General features: G+C 33.3%; 1 protein-coding gene across 1 annotated transcript; it reads left to right on the top strand.

The window, feature by feature from the left end:
• The first annotated feature begins 9,101 nt into the window (after positions 1–9,101).
• Positions 9,102–18,459, top strand: LOC128172092 (uncharacterized). Its single transcript, XM_052837863.1, has 5 exons — positions 9,102–9,248; positions 13,684–13,831; positions 14,214–14,309; positions 15,026–15,202; positions 17,697–18,459. Exons 1-5 carry the CDS (start codon positions 9,135–9,137, stop codon positions 17,927–17,929), a joined length of 768 nt encoding a protein of 255 aa, XP_052693823.1. The 5' UTR covers positions 9,102–9,134; the 3' UTR covers positions 17,930–18,459.
• Positions 18,460–20,959: the final 2,500 nt, after the last annotated feature.

Genomic DNA, 20,959 nt, shown 5'->3' on the forward strand with positions numbered 1-20,959 from the left:
GCGCGTGCAGGTCGTCGTAGAATCTCACAGGACCTGATCAAATCTTGGTGAAGTCTCGTGGACTTTCATTCGAGCACCTCTGGATTTATTACATACTTAGCAACGATAAAGAAAACATTTCAAACACATTCGCAGGAGCGATATAACCAACTTTAAACTGTAGTTACTGTGGTAAACGAAGTAAACCGATGTAAAACAAAAATGGATGAACGTATTACTGTCACAGCTGTTGATGTAAATATAACAACCCAAAAGACACCTTTCTTTATCGGCTTTGCTAGAATTCCGACATAGATAGAAGTAAAATATAAAAAATTGTTTAATATTTCAACCAGCTCATTAGCGTATGCCAATTTGACAAACAAGTCCTTCCATTACGAAAAGATTCTGCATAAGTTTTACAAATGGTACGTATATAATACGCTTGAAATCGTATAAATTATTTTTTTTTCGTCATATTACCCCGACAAATCATTGAATTGAAACATCCCTGATACTTCGACTTTCCCATTTTTTTCCATGCGCTCATCGTTTGTTTAATTGTACTCCCCGCTTCGCTTCGTTCGCGCTCACCGTTCACAAAACGCTAATTTTGCGTTCAGCATTCATTTATCGTTCGCTCCTTTTTCATTCGAAACTCCAAAATGAAAGAATCGGTCTTTCCGAGTCACAAGAAATTTAGAAAAGAGCACGTGAGTAAAGGTGCAAGAAAACTTATAATACACATAAAACATCATTTTTATCAGTATTTAATCAAGTGAATTTAAAGTACACTTTCTTGAGCAGGTCCGTTTTTTGTTGTTGCTTTTTATGACTACAAGAATCATTATCGCTGTATGTTTATTACGTCATTCCTATATAAAAAAAAAAGTACTTAATATGTGTTTGATAAATAAAATGCGAATAAAAAAATAATAATAAAAGCAGTTACGTTTTCTCGTAGTTACAATGGTTTTCTCGGGGTAGTAATTTCAACTGTCACCCTCCTAAACAAGCATTATTTATATAATTGGTATTTATCAACAAAACTTTCAAGAAAATCTATGCACGCCACATCGAAAAGATTTATCGATAAATGCGATGTTTTAAAGTGATTCATAAAAAAATAATAATTTCCCAAATCATGATTACTTTAATCGTCGAGCGAATGAGCCGATTACAGATCAACTCAAATGATTTACAATTAGAAAAAAAATTGAAGTAAATGTTTGTTTTAACAATATACTATTTTCTCTAAATAGGCTTCCAGGAGCCACCAATCGCGCAAATAACATAACAACAGTAAACATGTGGTACGGCCTGTCTCCTTATGAGCTGGCTTCCAGTTGGAGCCACGTGTCGCGCAAATAAAGGACAATATGTAAACAAAATGAATTTATTTATTTATTTATTTATTTATTTATTCCATTATCTTTTTCGATGTAGAAGTAAAGGAAACACTTTCAAAACAAAGCAATGTTGAAAGTGTTTTCTCTCTCTCTCTCTCTCTCTCTCTCTCTCTCTCTCTATCTCTCTCTCTCTCTGTTTAATCATTTAATAAAAAACAAAGACTCTTAATAGGAGATGCCTCCACGTGGCAAGAGTTGGGCAACAGTTTAATCTGGCAGAAATCTCCTGATATTATTACTTGACTTGTGCATGTACTAGCAAGGTAAAGTGAGTTGATTTCCAGACCATACCCGTAATTTTTATTTAGTTTTTTATTCATTGTTTTCCCTCTTATCCAAACAAGATTTTCAGTACTATATTTATTTGCTTTTGTCTGGTTACTCAAAATGATTAGATGGTTAAATATTGAAACGTGTATTTCAATGCATACTGAAAATGCCCTTAATGTCATAGATTTCATATTAGAGTCTCTGAAACGTTTCAGAACTGTTCATGTAATCAGTAGTTTTTGATGATGCCCATGTCTTTATAATACATTTTCAAAATCGTCATACTGGAAATTCGAACATAGAACCTCTACATTGTAAGTTTTAAATTACCGCTAATTTACGTACGTTATAGTAAATACTTTGACATGCAGATGCGTATAAAATCTAAAGAAATATATATTTTTTTTAACCATCAAGAAGTAATGAAGAGAACTATAGGTGAATGTCTTTTTCCCGGTTAATCATTTTTAAATGTTTGTTACCGAATGCCTGATAACCACAAATTTCCTAAGCATCTCTGAACTTAAGATATAATCATATTCTAAAATTTAAAAAAAAATAATAAGATAAATGTAGGCGATAATTATAATCGCTTATAGTAGAAGAAGCGATTGTCATTACTGTTTAATTATGAGGAAATAAATGTGAGGTGATAATTATACAATCGCCTGTATTGTCCCACGTTTGCTAAAATTATGATACATGCATTTTATTTTTTATATTAACGATGAAAGTCGCCATCTTCGGATCCTCATACGTGAAGCGAGCTTCTTATTTTGCAGACTTTGCCATGCCATTTGAAGTAGAGTGGTTCGGTGTTGGTGGAATGACAGCCTCCCAGCCCTGCCCAAACAAAATGGCGAGATACAGCCCGGACATTGTTGTCGTTTGTTTGGGGGGTAACGACATTTCCAGTGGAGCAGAGCCGTCCACTGTCATCGACTGCCTGACAAGCCTCTTCCACAGAATAAGAGATTTCGCCTCCCGACAACCCGATATTTTCTTCACGGAGATAGTCTCCAGGGGAAAATTCCGTTCTTCTCTACAACGTGAGGAATTCGACGGAAAGAGGAGAACCGTCAACAATAAGATGAAAAAAATCCTTGGCAGAACCTTCATCAGAATAGACGTCGGGTTTCCCAGACACTATCTACCAGACGAAATCCATTTTAACGACGCTGGGACTGTCATATTCCTGCTTTCCATAAGCAAGACAGTAAAAAGTCGCTACTTGGAGTAGATAATAAACGGCCCTTTTAAGGGTCTTTCACATTTTTCGAAAAGCTACCTCTTAACAGCAATCAGAACATGTCTAACAACGGCCAAAAATGGCACACCCATCAAGTTAAAAAATCTCGAATTCCTAATAAAAACAAAAAATTCATTTCATAACATTTAAGACAACAACGTCTGCATTCAGTTCCATGTACGACGTAATACAGATTTTGTCATATATTTATCCTCATAACTATTAATGATATTTATTTAAACGTACATTCCTGTTGGCGGACATTTTGTCACGTTCTTTCACAATATTCAGCGTGGGCATAATACGATTTCTTTAAAATTTAAATGCGGCGTACATAATGTAAAGACTTTTAGAAACTAGGCAACCTTTTTTAATTGCAGACATTATGTTTCGACATACAATTAGGTAGGCGGACATTTTGAACAACGTTCAATGTTTAGCGTGGTCATAATACGATTTCTTTAAAATTTCATTGGCGGACATAATGTTACGACGATTAAAAAATAGCACTTTTTAAATGGCGGATATAGTGTTACGACTTACGATTGAAACATACATTCGTGTTAGGGATGTTATGCCATTTTATTTTTTAATGTTAGCTTGGTCATTATATAGTCCCTTTAAAAATATAACGGCGGACATAATATTACGACTTTTGGAAAAAATGTGAATATTTGAAATTGCTTATATAATGCTATGGCATACATTACAGTCGGCGGACATTATGCCACAATTTTTAGCGTGGTCATAATCATTTGTGATTTCTTCAAAAGTTAATGCGGCGTAACTTTAAAAAAAGGGTAACACTTTTTTATGTCGGACATAACGACTTGTGGTTTAAACATGCAGTCATGATGGCGGACATTACACCACAATTTATAACGTGGGCATACAAACGATTTTTTTTTCAATTTATAGGCGACAAACAAAAAGTTACGACTTTTTAAAGAAAGAAGTGATCATTTTTTTTAATGGCAGACATAATGGTACGACACATTTCCTGTTTGCGGACATGCATAATTTTTCACAGATTTTAGCGTGGACAGAGTACGTTTTCTCCAAAAGTTAAAGCGGCGGACATTATAAAACGACATTTAGAAAATTGGAGTGCACTAAATAATGTCGGACATAAGATTTAAACATGCATTCCTGTTTGCGGACATTTTGTCCAGATTTTTCACAATTTTTAGCGTGTGCATCGTGTGCGTTAAACGAACTAATAGTCTATATAATGCGGCGTACATAATGTTCCGACTTACGATTTGAACGTGCATTCCTATGTGCAGACATTATGCAATAAATTTTCGCGTCGGACATGATACGATCTCGAATTTTTGACGGACATACGTTTCAACGTTATGAGATAGTGTGTACATTTATGTATATTGTTTAATACGATCATATAATTCTTATTCTGAAAATAATTTCAGATCAATGAATGGCAAACATTATATTACATAATGGGATAGCAAATATTATATTTAGAAATAATAGAGAGAGTAGTGTGTTCAAAACTGGTGGCGGACATTAGCCCATACATTTTCCAAAAACAATGCTGACATTTTTAGCGACGTGCATTCATTTAATACAATTTCTCTGAAATTTGAAGGTGGTGGACATATGGTAATGACTTTTGGGGGAATATACGGAATTTTTGTAAAGGCGGACATAACGATGATTTTTTTCGAAAAAAGTGGCGCACATTTCGTGATGGCGGACATAACGTGACGATTTTTTCAAAAAGGTGGCGGACATTTCGTGATGGCGGACATAACGTGACAATTTTTTCAAAAAAGTGGCGGACATTTCGTGATGGCGGACAAAACGTGACGATTTTTTCAAAAAAGTGGCGGACATATCGTGACGGCGGACATAACGTGACGGCGGACATAACGTGACTCAACAGACATTTTTCTGGCGTTGCGCACCCTTTTCCATTCACAATATCGACCAAAGTTTAGTACCAAATGGTGGTTTTTTTTATTATAAATAAATTTATGGAAAAAAATTGAAACAATTTTAAAATACTTTTTTAGATATTTGAACTTAAAAGTTCCAACCCCATGGGATTTTAGTTTGAAAAAAATACCCCACAGAAAACCCCATGCAAACCCCATGGGGTTTTGCAATAAACCCCATGGGGCAGAAAACCCCATGAAATTATATATGGGGGAAAAAACCCACCATTCCCGAAAAAAATCAGATGGGGTTTTTATCCCCATATTTACTAAATTAATGATAATGGGGTAAAAAATCCCACAAAATATTTATCTGAAGTGAAGTAATAGAATCTGCTTAATGTCTGATATAAGACCGATTGCATAGTTGATATACCTTACAAATATTTCCTAGGCAATTTTCAAATAAATTGAATTTACTCATCAAATATATGATGGATCTCTTTGTGATAGAACAGGTTGCAAGTGATTTTAATTTTTGGTTGTTTGAATAAATCTGTATAATATTTCCATATTAGCTAGTGTATGCTTAAAATTAGCATTTTTAAAAATTCAAGGAAAATATATAGCAGCTCAGGTGAAAACTAAACTAACCTAATGTCAATTGTTGGAAAGTACCTGTTATGAATTCTCACAAAGTCTACTTTATATTAATCAATTTCATAAGTTATCCTAAATTAATTGTGACTTTCACATTGCAATAGCAAGATGTGGTATTTATCAAGATTTGGTCAGCTAGGACGGTATTACATGTAGTCTGTAATGTTGCAATCAAAAATTTTGCTGGCAATGAAGTTTTAAAACTGAAAATATTTGTTGTATACACAAGCGCGAAGCGTGGTAAAGATATATATTTCCGAGGCAAGTGTATGTTGACATTTAACATGGCATTTTAAATTGGGTATATCTTATAGTAGTAACTGCAAACTGTTTGAACTTCTCTGAGAGCTAGCTAGCAACTTTACATTGCTATTTCTGGCAAACTGATATATATTTATAACCTGTCAGATTTAAAAGAGTTTTACAATAACAGGGCAATTCTTATTTTGAATTAGTTATAATTTTAAAAATAATTTACATAGTTTTCATGTTAATTTTTAGGCACATGATGACAGAGCATACCTCTGATGCTGACACTTGTCATTTGAAAAAAAGGCATTTTTGGAAGACAATACCAACATATGTGGATTATAATTCAATGCAAGAGAAAATTTAGAGTCATTAAACCAATGCAAACATGAATAAATCAGTCTCGAGTAACTTATCATTGAGAATCTGATTTATTTGCTTGGATTGGTTTAGTTAACAACACCTCATACTGTCTGTACTGTGAGTACGGTTTTTAATAGATTGGTAAAGTATTATTATAATAGTAATTTTATATAATGAACAAATGGGATAAAATACCCCATGCATATGTGGGATAATAAATCCCATGACATCTATTTTATGGGATTAAAAACCCTAAACTGTTATTTTAAAAAAAATGGGTTTTTAAACCCCACATTTAAACCAAACATCAGTAAACTGAGATTACAAGTGTAGTTTTAAATGTTATTGTTGCTGTATTGTAAACCAGACCTAAACTATTGTTCTTTTCTTTAAATTTTGTTCTCCCATATCTGATCTTTCAAAATAGAAAAACTTGACTTAATTTTAAACATTTGAAATGTTATAAGTTTCAAATGATGAGGACTAAGTCTAGAGTTTGCAACTGTCTTTGTATGTTTTTCCTAATTATGATCCGTTTACCTCTGTGAACGAGCTATTATGAGGGAAATAAAAAAAAACTCCATCTGAAGATTCTCTATCCTTAAAAACATCAAAAACGTATTGTTCATGTACTGTACTAGGGGGTAAAGATAATACGTCATAAAAAATTGATCAATGTCATATGTTTCTTGTAAGCTTTGTATAACTTTTAATTGTTAGGGTTCAGTTTGTTCTGTTTGCATTTCATCTTTTAATGTTTGAATTTAAATAAATGTCGCCTTCCATCATATATAGGGCCCAGTGCCGCCTCCCTTGTTGATACATGCCTTAATAATCGTGAATTATTAGAAACAAATTAAGAATATTTTCTACAGGTTTCTCTCTTATCAGGGGGATATTCCGCCTGTTTAAATTTGATAAATCTGTTAATTTGTAAACACCTTGAAAATACAGCACACGCTTGTAAAAATTATCTGAGTTTTCCTGGCTTTTGTAACGATATTGATATTTTACATGCCCGGAACACGTCAGAACCGGCGCCATTAGAAAACTGAAAATTTACCCCCTCAAACTGGAGAGGCATTCTCGTCACCATTTGGGGCGGTGAATTTCCAGTTTTTGAAATGACGCCGGTTTTCACGTTTTCCTGGCATGTAAACTATCAAAATCGTCAGATATTTTAAACCCTAAAAGTTAAACTTCATACATGTAATATGTTTTACGGTGTGACCGTTGGGGCGAGCGCAGAAGGAACCACACATCTGTCATCATTGATAAGTGCAATCTGTGAACTCGCCCTAACCAAAAAACTTGGGCTTTGTTTGAAAACTTTTACCGCCGCAAGGAACCCAAAGTTATTAAACTTTTTTTTTCAAATTTTCCCTTCCTAGGCTTATACACTTAAACAAACTACCATGTACTGAGCATTAATAATGATCATTAAAATCAGTAAACAATAAATTGTGTGTCTGTGTTATCTCTCATTTTATTCCTTGTTGTTATCTGTGTTTTAATTATTTTCCTCTCTGACATCAATTTTGTTTTTAATCTTTTTAATTTTTGTACGCTATATACGCGTTGTAGACATGTGCCCTCACCCCTTTTTTAGTGTGTGTTATCCAATTTTATTTAAAGGTTTGACCACATATGTAACTATAACCAAAACATGTAGATATTTTAAATTAACAGTTTAATTTTTTTTTTCTTTTATTTATTCATTACAAAATGACGGGGCTGCACGTAGATCTAATAACGATTAGACTTTTCCTTTTTTATAATTTTTTGTCACCTACCTAACGTTTGCATATATGTTTGGATCAATGTGACAGTTAATTTAGCATGGAACTTGCATGTGTATTTACTGAGCAAAAAAAATATTAAAACTAATCAGCCAAAGAGTCACCGATAAAACTGATATTGAGTACTTTCTACACGATGCTACAGATGCTTGATCCACCTCTAAATTTATTGCTGGAAATTATAGGTGCGTTCAGAGTTCACCAGATTGTTACCAACTACATATCTGGAGAGGGTCGTTTTAGGGGCCGACCCTGTAACTACTTTTAGGGACCGCATAACAAGGAAATTATGGTTTCAGATTGTTAAGCTCAATATTTGAGCATCTTTTGTTAAATATTGCTTATCCAAATGTTTCTTAGTTTTGAGATATTGAACATCAAAGTTTTGGACTTCTGACCCCTTAAAATCCCTAATTACGTAACATAGGAGTAAATGATTGCCTTGATTAGGTTAATAACCTAAGAATAAACATAATTGCTTCTATAACGCATCACAAAATATTTCACGGTAAAAAGTTATCATTAAAAGACTTTAAAGCCCCCTCAGCCCCTAGTTTGAAGAGCCAGCCCCTTTTTCATGATCTGAAATGAAAGCTCTTGATTTAATTAAGTTTTTTTGTTCTACATGTTTTAACAAAATGCTTTCAAGAAAAGAGATATTCAAAGAAAACCAAGTAAAATCATGACGTCTTTTTTATCTTAATTTTCAAGCTGGCGCGAGCTTCGGCGCTCTTTGAGATAAAGATGATTAATGACCATTAGACACTAGTTCAGTCTTTCGTCTATCAGCCCTGAAAGGTTCAACATCATATCTTAAATGGTAAAAGAGGAGTTCTCCGTACAAAATACCCCTATAAAAACTGATAAATCCACGATATCTCAAGACAGGAAGTGACATCATCAACAACAAAAATTTCCAACAAGGTTCAGATCAATACCTATCAGAACTGAAAATTTGACGTAAATCGGTTGAGCCGTTTCCGAGAAATCGCGTGCACAAAATCGGTAAGAAAAAAAAATAATAATAGGGTAAAAGAATTCTAAGAAAAACAATAAGGTCTTCCGTTGGAAACGGAAGACCTCAATGATCCGTTTATTCCTAATAAAAGTGTAAAATGAATGATTAAAATATACCATTGCCCCATTTTAAAAAAAAAATACATATACACCGCCATTCCCCATCAAAAAATGTAAACGCATAAATGAAAACATAGGATATCGTTGGAGAAAGTGAAAATGATTGACATTTTGTGTAATTATGGCTCCGCCCCCTCGGGACAGGATCACATACATACTGTCGTGTCATAACGTACCTGTGACCCAAGCCTTCTACCCACCGCAATACCTGTTCTATACACTGATTTACACGAAGGTAAGACTTAGTTAAACTAATAATAACTCATTTATTTTTTGAATTATGTTTTACTAGGCCTTTGTATTCGTAGTAGGCAAAATAAGTATTGAAGTAAAATTGATTTCACTGTAATGAATAAATAGATTATGTGTATACTGTTGTGCAACTTATGAACGATTTAACGCTAGAACACAAAGCTACTGTAAAAACCGGGTATACCTTGACTCGTGAAGGCACAACCAATTTTTAAAGTACACTGTATTTATTTGCAATTACATGTTTAAATGGAATCAAATATATCTTTTCTTGTATATATATCAGTATTTTTTCGCACTTACATGTTTAATTGTTGACAGCTATTGAACATTTATCAAAACCACGTTAATAGGATATTAATCAGTCATTCTTCGCGTTAAGATCAACCTGTAAATCTTGAAAGTGAATTGCAAAACATATATGCAATATATATGCACCAAACATGAGTATTTTTAAGGAATGTGTTTTAAAGAGGGGTTAAATTCAACCATTTTTGGGTTGATTTTAATCAACTCTCCTATGCAGTTACTTTGGCTAACCGAAAGTGAAACGGTGTTTGGACCTAAGCACAAATCATCACCGCCGACAAGACTTGAAAATAATAATAAAAAAAATTCGTTTAATGTATGTTGAAGCATTGTTTTTCAAGCAAACTTATCTATAAACACTTTGAAAATAGTCAAATTTTATATACTACTAACAATTTAGATATTTTTGTAGTCTCATGTATTCCTATGCCAGAGTTAATATAGTCTCGTTCAACTAAACGCTCGACTGTCTCCGTAAATCTGCGACAAGCAGCGAGGGGGCTCTCTTGTTTGTTATTTACGGAGACAGCCGAGCGTCTAGTTAAACGAGACAAGAGTTCGATATCAATAGTGCTTGGATTCATAAAATTTTGAGAATTCTTTCGCTAACTAATACATACTTAAGTCTGTCCCAAGTTATTGCTTTCATCACTTTTATTCGTTTTAATAAAAATACACAAACCTGTGAAAGAAATGCTATTGAAATCGATAAAAGGGAAATATCAAGATATCTTCATTGACAAATTATCATTTTTCACTCATAGAAGTTCACAGGAACAAAAACAGATTTCTTAGGGAGATTTATAATGGGAAATGTTTACATCTTTTCTCCTTTCGGAAGTACTTGATACCTCGCACAATTTTTCAACGTTATCATCCTGGCTTACTAATGGCTGATGCAATGCAAAATCTCCGTAGACTTTTTATTTTGGGAAGTGTTTTAAAACCTGAAGCGGTAGAGGGGCGTTTCAAAACAGATTATCTGGACATTTTTCATATTAGTGGATGAACATAGTTTGAACTCAAAGATATATATGATTATCGAAATATCAAGCGAAAAGTGGTGGAAGCAAAAACTCGGGACAGATTATAGAAGTTGAAATGTATCTTTAAATAGTACACAACATGATTCATATGGGGTTTCTCGAAATTCTTGTCGGAAAAGTCTAAAAAATCATAATATAAAAAAGTGCGTAATTCAAATACAAACTAGAAACTAATTGCCATGCAAGATAAATTGATTTTAAAATAAATGATAATCGATAAAACCAACTCCCGTCAGTACTTCAGTACTTTCATTTTTTATTTCTTGCTATATATATATGCGTAATAAAATAATAAGCACGTCTTAAAAAGAGTCTCGTGTTTGCTCTAAAGGGTATCAATATTATCACTTCAAGAAATGTTATACTAGTAACCGATTTAACCTATCTATCTGAAATGTGACCTGCATTTACATATATATGAACCTTCGTTACCGCTTTGTACATAACGCGCCTGTGTAACTAAGTCCACTATCGCCACGTATTAAATCATCTATGGCTAGAGGGATTGATGTTGTTACTATTGCCGAAATCGATTTAAGGTAGAGGGCAGTAAGGTAAGGCGGAATGAAAATGATAGTAGAACAGGTCACGTGGTTAGGGATGTTTACTGATATTGTTTTCCATAATGTACACGCTCCGTTGCTTTAAGTTGAAACATTATTTCGTTAGGCGAACACGGATACCCTTTGCCTTTCTATGTAGATGTTAACCAAAATATATCCAGAGGCTATTGAAACTTTGTGGGACGGAATGGAACCAGAAAAGATCATTCAACGGGAACATAGAAATTCATAAAATGAGCAATTTTGTTTTTATTCCTTACCTTTCAAAATAAGATTGATCTTTAAATTCGTTGTTTAAAGAAAAATATACAAATATTACTTGCTACTCTTATATTTACACATTACAATATTCTTAATTAGTTAGAGATTTAAAAAAACCAAAACTCATTCCCAAGTAACATCTTTAAAATAAAAATGTCAGCAGTACTTGACTTATATTAGTTAATAATCTGGTTTCGTTCAGTTGCGCAAAATACGATTACCCGTGTGGATATTGGTATTCGACGGAACAGAACGGAATGAGCACCCTATTTTCACGCCAGTCCTAAACTTACGACGAAAATACATGCATCATGATCATAACTGTTTACAATACATCAACACAGAAGCTGTCGAATTATTTCATTTAATTAAAAATTAGTTACATGTACGAGGCAAACGTTGAAGACGTCTGTGACGTCATAAATTCACAAAATCAAGAACGATAAGCGGGGAAGAATTTTTGCGGGTGCTCAGTTTTTACGGTTATTTCTCAGTAATGCAAAGGCAAAAAAATCTTACGTCACGTATTTTAACATTTGTTTATACCAAGCTTTATATTTATGAAAGAAAATCATATTAAACATCGTTTCATATGACCTTTAATGTAATCCATATGTAACAATCCAAAATGTTTGTCTATGAAACATTCTTAGGAGCTAGTAACAACATCGAAGACAAAATTAATGTGGCTGATTTTAGACATGGTTTAGAGGAACATGTGTTTCGTGAAAATTGATTACATGTATCTGTAAACTGGGCCATGGCGTAGGTTTCTATCTATAAGGAAAAACACTATAAAAAATCATTATTTTGAATAATGATCCGTATAAGCTGTTTAAATGTGGTCAAATAAACTGATGATGTAACCCTACAGGACGTTAATGAAAACTAATTGCATAATCGTTGCATGAATGTTTTAATTTACTGCAAAGGGAGGGGTTTCTGTAAATATTTTTCTTTGTCTATAACAAATAAATAATACCATCAGATTGGTTAATATTTATAGCGAAATGTAATTTATTTTACGTTTTTTGCAATCATTGAATATTTATGCGTAGCAAACCTATATTGTTCGAAAATATATATTACTTGCTATATTTTAATTCATATTTGTCCCATTTGAAATAAGCCTTAGTGGAGGTATTAGTCCCATGAGTACAGATCTAGTTTAAGCAGTGACCGACTGCAAATAGACATAGGCTTCAGTTAATTAACGAAAACAGTCTGCATTACTGCCACTTATCTGTTGACAGTATACGTATACATCCATTTCGAAGGAGGAGAGATAATACTGTTTTACCATTATGTGTCTGTCTCTCTGTCTGTCCATAACAAAAATATCTGTGGCAGTCGCATTTTTTTCAGCAACTATTAATTGCAGCTAGATGCTTGACATTTTAACACACTATTTGTTTGCCATGCTGTATCGTGGGATCTAGTTTTGCACCAATCAGACGTCAACTTCCTTTTAAAAGAAGTATTTGGGTTTTTTCAACCTTAATATTCAAACAAATTTTCTGTCGCATTTTTATCAGCAACTTGATTTTACATATGCCTGAAATTTTAACACACTATTTGTTTAGGCATGCCATATTGTGGGATATATGTTTTTACCAATCGGACGTCAACTTCCTGCTAAATGACGACTTTGTTTTTTAGCCTAAATTTTTAAAACAAATTTTCGTCAAAGATTTCTCAGCAACTATAAATTGCAACTGCTTGCAATTTTAACACGCTATATGTTTGGCCATGCCATATCGTTGGAGATATTTGTGTACGAATCAAACGTCAACTTTCTGTTAAATGATGGCTTTGTTTATGCCTCGTGACAAGTAGTTTCGTAGCCGATGTTGAAGTGAAGAAAATCTCCACATGAAGACTATATATATATATATATATATAGTCTTCATGTGGAGATTATATATATATATATATATATATATATATATATATATATATATATATATATATATATATATATATATAGTCTTCATGTGGAGATTTTCTTCACTTCAACATCGGCTACGATATATATATATATATATATATATATAATTTGACTGAACTTTCAAGTGAAGGATTATGACTAAAATATATTTAAGACTTTTAAATAGACATGATGAATATTGTGTTCATGCAGCCTTTTTTGAATACCCCCTTTGCACCTTTATTTACGTTATATCGGTGAGCGGCAACAAACAAATTCTATTATAAGTGACGTATATAGATATGATTGCAGATGAATAGCAAAGGTTGTAAAATGATGAAATTGTTCCTGTTATACATCGTGGTACTCAACACGGTGATAACAACTGCCGCAGAGACGACAAACAACCGTATACTGCTGAGCAGTGTGTTGGTGGGGACTGCCCTGGCCGCCTCAGTGTGTGAGTATGACACAGATAAAGTTAAAAATGGCTGTTTTTCTCCTATCCATCCTCTATCTCTTAGGGAAAGAGTATAGCTATCAAGCTAGATTGTTAACATTGCAGTGTGTTTATCTCTATTTCCACAAACTTTCAAGAATAATTTACTTTCGCAGAATTACGTACTCGAGTCTAATCGTTTAATAAGGAACCTTCAAGCCCCCCCCCCCCCCTTTTTTCTCGCAGCAACTAATTTTTTTAAATTTACATATAAAAAATTGAATTATCATAGAGTTGCCCCCCCCCCCCCCCCCCCACACACACTTTTTTGGAGGATGTAAACAATATGAAAATAAAGTTATTACGATTGAAATTGAAGTTATATACTACTAATTTAATATAGCTGGAAATTACGACTTCAGTTACACTGACCTTGCCCTGCTGACTACCGCTGTCCTCGTTGTCAACTTCCCCACGAATCCGCCTGTGCCTGTGCAAGGTATAATTCAACATTTTATTTTACTGTCATAATGTTGCAGATTTTGAGTACAAATAACCATAACGAACTTGTCAAAGTACAAAGTATATAAACAAGTACTTTTTTCACGGTGCTGATATCATTAAAATGTATATATTAAAAACAACACATTTTAGGCTTAATTGTCATTTACAAATCATTATATCTACTTAACGTTTAATAAATATTTTTTTTTCTTTTTGCATATCGGTTATTTTAAAAACTCCCAAATATTACTGCATTAAAATTTAAAAATCTTTTAATATCTAGCTTTATACAAAGCTCTTCTAAAGGAAATTTATATAGTCTGCAAATAATGACAAGATTTGTCCAACCCTCTGTATTATGAGAATGGTTTAGAATTTGGCTAATGCTTCAACCACTCGGTGACTTTGATTAAAGGGTATGCAGTGACTTTGAATGATGTTCGTAGATCAAGTGTTTAAATCATATCAGATCAAACAAAAATTATTTTAAGATTGTATATATATATATATATATATATATATATATATATATATATATATATACACACACTCTCCAATCTGCCCTTTTTGGCATATACTAGAGGAGTTTGATTAATGGTGTAAATGAAACCCTGAATCAAGTCAATGTGAAGGCCATAGCAGATCTCTTCATAATCAGTTTTAGATCAAAAACTATTTCCCATTATTTTTTACTGTAATGTTTTCCTCTAGACTCCTGCACGGCCCCGGGTTACACGGCCGACCCGTTGCTGGGTTGTTATCGCGTGGTGACGAGCGACACCTCATTTGTAACCTACGACCAGGCAAAACAAGCGTGTGTCAACGACGGAGGGAGGCTACTCCTGATCAACTCAGAGGCAGAGGCAAACGCTCTCGTAGCTATATTACGTATGTTTCTATATTCTTATATTTACATTTCTCGGTCCTTGCCTGTGATTTTGTACTCTAAAGTCCAATAACTTCAAATAACTTATAATGTGGACGTCAGCGGGGTTTGCTTGTTTATTTTAACAATAAAACGCTTTCTTTGGTGATTCATTTGGGATATGAAGGTGGCGACATTGCAGAAAAAATACATAACCCGCGTTAGCGTGTTATGTATTTTTTTCTGCAATGATCGCAACCTTCACAATCCGCATGAATCATGGAAGAACGCATTTTATTATTTATATTTATTTATTATAAATATTTGTATTTACTTTTTTTTTTAACTAATAAAAAAATTGATTATAAAAAGTAAATAAAATTCACTTAATCACTGTTAACGTAGTACGTTACCTAAAACAAACCAAATCGTCTTCTGCGAGTCTGACATCGTCATGATTATTTTGTGCAGTCCGTGATTTTCCTTAGGTCGCTGTAGGTCACGACCAATCAATTAACAGGGCGTGTCGATTTCAGTATCAGCCCCTGTAGATTTCGACCAATCAATAAATGGGACGTGTAGATTTCAGTCTGGATATTTCTATAGAGCTATGAATTGACTATAAGTGTCCGTAAGAAGTAGAGGGATTCACACATAGTAGATGCAAATATATATATAATTTGATCGTATGATAGCTGAAAATTTTATAAATTCGGGCTTTATTGGATTTGATCACGCCCGACTAAAATTATCATCTCATAATGATTGCTTATTTCTTTAATAAAACCATGATTATTTATTTAAGGGGAGGAATGTCAAAATCATATTTAATTCATAAGTTTAAATTATCACATGTAGTTATACTGTTTCGAAAAAAACTACAAATTTTAGCTTTTAATGCACGTTTGAAAACTAAGAAATCGTATTTACTGTAGGCCGACATGATGTAAAACCCCGCTGTATTAAAACCCAAAACAAGAGCACCCCATCGGAGCATCCCCTCGCGACACGAGTTATTGTGTGGGGGATGTATTACTTTAGAATATATAGTTATGTAAATTAGTAGACTGCATTTTACTAACCCTCCATTTCTACAAAACCTACTTTTTCTTTACTTGTACTTGATCTAAATCCAAAACACATCAACTGCTGACTTTCAATTCGGTTTAACAGAAGTGAAGCGGAAGTAGTTATTGTCAAGTCGTACATAAAATTTCTGTTTAAAAGTGTGTTATTTTAACGATATATTTAAAATTACTTAACTAATTGATTTAGTCCTCTTACCATGCCAAATAGGTATGAAGTTTGATAAATATCCGTGCAAGGATATTTATCAAAGGGTCTTTTAAACTTGCTTCAAAGCTGAGCACACACACATACAAACACACACACGCACAGCAGCGATGCTAAATCCCCTTCGCAACAAGTTGCGCAAGGGGATAAAAATGGTATTTTGACATCGCACCATCTTCACCGGTTTTTCTTACATAAACAATGTACACAGTGCTCTGAAGAAAACGCTGGTTTATGACTTTATGTTACTCAAGTATCCAACTGAACAAAATTTATAATTGTTAGGTTCACACGTCAATCTAAAGAATAAATACCTCTATGCACAATCATATACTTATTTTAAGAAAAAGACAGCTGTTAATCTGCCATCATTCAAAGTTGAAAAATTCAGTAAATTTTTATTCCAAGGGCAAGGTCTTCGCTCACTTAATTTAATGTAAGTATGTTATAATTGTAATCGGGATGTTCAAAATACATTCTTTAAAGTCGGCACTACCATGTCGAAATAACAACCGCAGACACATCTGTAAACAATTTCCACAATCCTACGCGGATATTCCTTCGACAAAAACACCCGCATTAAAATTTCAATAGACATGCTCCGTTTGAGGTTGGCTTTCAAAGGTCAAAGAACGGTCTCAAATCGATATTGTTTCAAATTTCCCACAAGTTGTCATTTAGAGCGATTATCATGATTTGCTAAAACTGATGCTATGTTGATTTAAAAAAACGGAATATATAGTGTGACGTCATAGATTAAATTTCAATGAAACCTTTCATATCAGTAGGAAATTTAAATTAAGTGAGCAATTTTCTAGATTTTTTTATTGTATTAAAAAATACAACTTACGGTTATAATAGATGATAATTGATTTATTGTACAACATAAAACAATATTTGGACATTTACAACGTGTTACCGTCATCATGACTAAAGCTAATTTTTACTAATTTGACGACAATGATCTGTGAATCTTATCTCCCTAAATCCATGTTCTAAAATGAATTAATAATTTAAGAGCTGTATTTTTTTCGACTGTTTCCAGATTGCATGTACATACTCATGCGCATGCTTCAACTTATCGAATTAAACTGTTCTCAAAAAAATAAAAAAAAATGTAATTCTTATTTCACTGGAAATTCATGAAGTATCTGTTCAGTGATTTTAAGTATCGCATACTTGTTATTGAAAGAGTTTTTCAATTTTTTTTTTACCTGATTTTAGGTACGTACGCTGCCGGGGGTTTACCTTATTGGTTTATACAAGGCACCAGAACAGGTGCTTCCCTAACATGGTTTGATGATAGTGGAAACCCTTTAATTTACCTGCCTTCAACTGTGACCTCCCAAAATTCTCTTACATCTACCAGATTAAGTCTCACCCTTCAACTCGGCGGTTTTCAGTACGAAGCACTTCAACCCACAACGACTTCAAATAGATTTGTGTGTGAAATTTAGGATCAATAAGTTCGGATATTGTTTTATAATTTTTGTTTTCTGCAATTTTATTTCATAACAAATTAAAAATGAATAATCAATCCTTAAAAAAACTTAATGAAAATGAATGGTATAAGAATCAAAGATAAACAATATTACCTGTTTTGAAATTCTAACCAAATTAGAATAGCAGTGATTTAATAAAACGATTCTGTTTTCGATTGAATGATCTTTAAAAAACATATGTTGCATCAAAACCTCGCAACAATGATAGTAGATGTTGTTCGTAGGTCACTTTCTTTATATCAATAATGCTATTAATATTTTTTTTAAATAGTATGGATCACAAAAAAATTCAATGCGGATGAAAGTACATCATGTTTGAATTTTGGAAAATAAGTTATAAATCCAAAGGAAATTTTGGCGTCATGAAAAACAACAACCAAACGCTTCAACCAACTGCCCTACATTATTACTGCAACAATATTACAAATGGAAAATAATTAAAAAGTAATTTTAAGAGCTTATTTAAACACAATGTATGTACATTTCATTGTTTAGTTTTGCACTGTATTATTCAAATTAAATGCATTGATTTAGTTGACAGATATTCGTAAGAATGATGTCAAAAAGCTAAGCAACCTTTTAATAATAAGCATGCATAAAATATGAATGAATGATACAAAGTAAATAGTGCGTGTCCAATCTATACAATAGTAAGCGATAAACGCCATAGTATTTTTCCGTTCCCGTTCCGCGATTTTAAACACACTTATGTATGTTCTCCTGAAGACGGATGTTTAAGTCCAGAAAGCGTTTATTCGTGATAGAAAAACTGTTGAATTGTACATGTTACTAGGACTTAAAGTTACCTTAACTAACAGTATTTATACCGTGTGACATCATTTTACTCTTTATATACATGCAATCAATTTTAAACTCAGTTGAGAAAAACCTATACTCAATAAGAAGTGCATTTTTCTACCAAAAGTTTCTCAATATTTAGAACAAAGACATTTCAGTTAGTTCATTCATTCATACTGCACAAGGTATTTAATTCCCTAATTCTCTCATTTGATTGAGAGTTAATGGAATGACACGGCGGGATGATATGGCCAAGCCTCTCACAGCCGATCCTACTTCTGCAATGTTCTCGAGATTAGATAAGCCCTGTGGTCAAAGTTTTGTAAAACCCAATTGCGCGCTATTCTACACAAAGACGTAGAGGCGAGTTACAGTCCCATAATGCGAGTATAGTTTGGTATTAAATATTCAAGATTAAATATGCCAGCGTGATTTGTATAAAGTTGAATTTATATAACTCACTCTCCATATGTATAATGCGATATTTACATATCTATACTACTATACTAAAATAATGGACTCGAGTTTTTGGGATTTAATACTGATTTATCGGAAGAGTACTGTCTTTTGTTTTATATATTTTAAACATCATTGGTACTTGAAAATTACCAATTTGTTTTTACTTTTTCTTAATCAAATTTCGCTAATTAAAAATCAACGAAAATTCCTCAAAAAATTTCGAAAATCATCTGATTTGTTTCTATTTTACAATCTTGCGCATGCGCATTATATTCACCCTAAATCACGGCAGGCTCGTTATTTTATGTTTTCACAATATCACATTTGCATGGAGAAACTCGGAGGATAAAACAAATGCGTGTAAATTTTCATTGGATTTTTTTTTCCTGTTCATCAAAGAAATTACGGGAGATAACTCTAACACAGTGCATTCACTATATAAAAAATACCAAGAGTTTCGTCTCAACATGGTGTGTAAAAACATTGTTGAAGAAATGTTGAATTCTGCAATTATAGAATTGGACTTTTGGAAGAAAGATATTAATAGCTTCAAAATGGTTTGTTATGAACAATTTGTCTGTTATTTTCAATGCATTTTTATTAATTTTCTACAAAGTCGTTTGGGGGCGATTCTGCATTTTTCTGTGACATTACGGGTATATGGGAGGCATTTTAACTGTGGTGAAGGCCTTTCCCCAGGTACATTATTCCAACTAAGTAAAGTGTAGTGAAATAAATAGCATTATTGTAGGCTTAAAGCTTGGTTATCCAAATGTCAACAATATACGACGTGTCGATGTATCTATTTCGTAAATGTCCTATATCATATATGCTATGTCAACCCGTGTACGCACGGGCAAAAGCTAGTGTGATATTTAAAAACAAGAGGCCCAGGGGCCACATCGCTCATTTGAGCAACAATTGCCTTAATTCTGATCAAATTAGCATTACAGTATCAAAATATCTTGACAACTAAGTACAGTAGATCTTGCTAAAAAAAATTTGAAAATCTGCCAATTTTTATCCACCTCTTTCTTTTGGTAAATACCAAGCCCCTTTTGTTGTTGTACCTGTAAGATGATTTTTCTCTTTCCTATATACCCCCCCCCCCTATTTTGTTGCCCCACTTTTCTTTAGGGTATCATGGTTTCATCAAACTTATATCTGCATAACCTGTGCTTTCACACTAAAACCGAGTTTTGGACCGAAAAACTTTCCCAGAATATTTTTAAAGATTTTCTCTATACATGTATATGTAAAAATTCAAACCGCCATCACGGCCCCGCCCTACCACTAGGGACTGTGATTTTGAATTTACACTACCCGAGGATGCCTCTACACAAGTTAAAGCTTTTCTGGCCAAATGGTCTTTAAAAAGAAGATTTTTAAAGATTTTCTCTATATATTCCTATGTAAAACTTGATCCCCCAATTGTGGCCCCACCCTACCCCCAGGGATCATGATTTGAACAAACTTGAATCTACACTACCTGAGGATGCTTCCATTTAAATTTGAGCTTTCTGGCCTAATAGTTTTTGATAAGGAGATTTTCTCTATATATTCCTATGTAAAAATTGATCCCCCCATTGTGGCCCCGCCCTACCCCCAGGGACTATGATTTAAAAAACTTGAATCTACACTACCTGAGGATGCTTCCATTTTAATTTGATCTTTTCTGGCCTAATTGTTTTTAAGAAGAAGATTTTTAAAGATTTTCTCTATATATTC

This window comes from Crassostrea angulata, chromosome 2 (genome assembly GCF_025612915.1).
Source record: "Crassostrea angulata isolate pt1a10 chromosome 2, ASM2561291v2, whole genome shotgun sequence".
In the NCBI taxonomy this organism is placed as follows: Eukaryota; Metazoa; Mollusca; class Bivalvia; order Ostreida; family Ostreidae; genus Magallana; species Magallana angulata.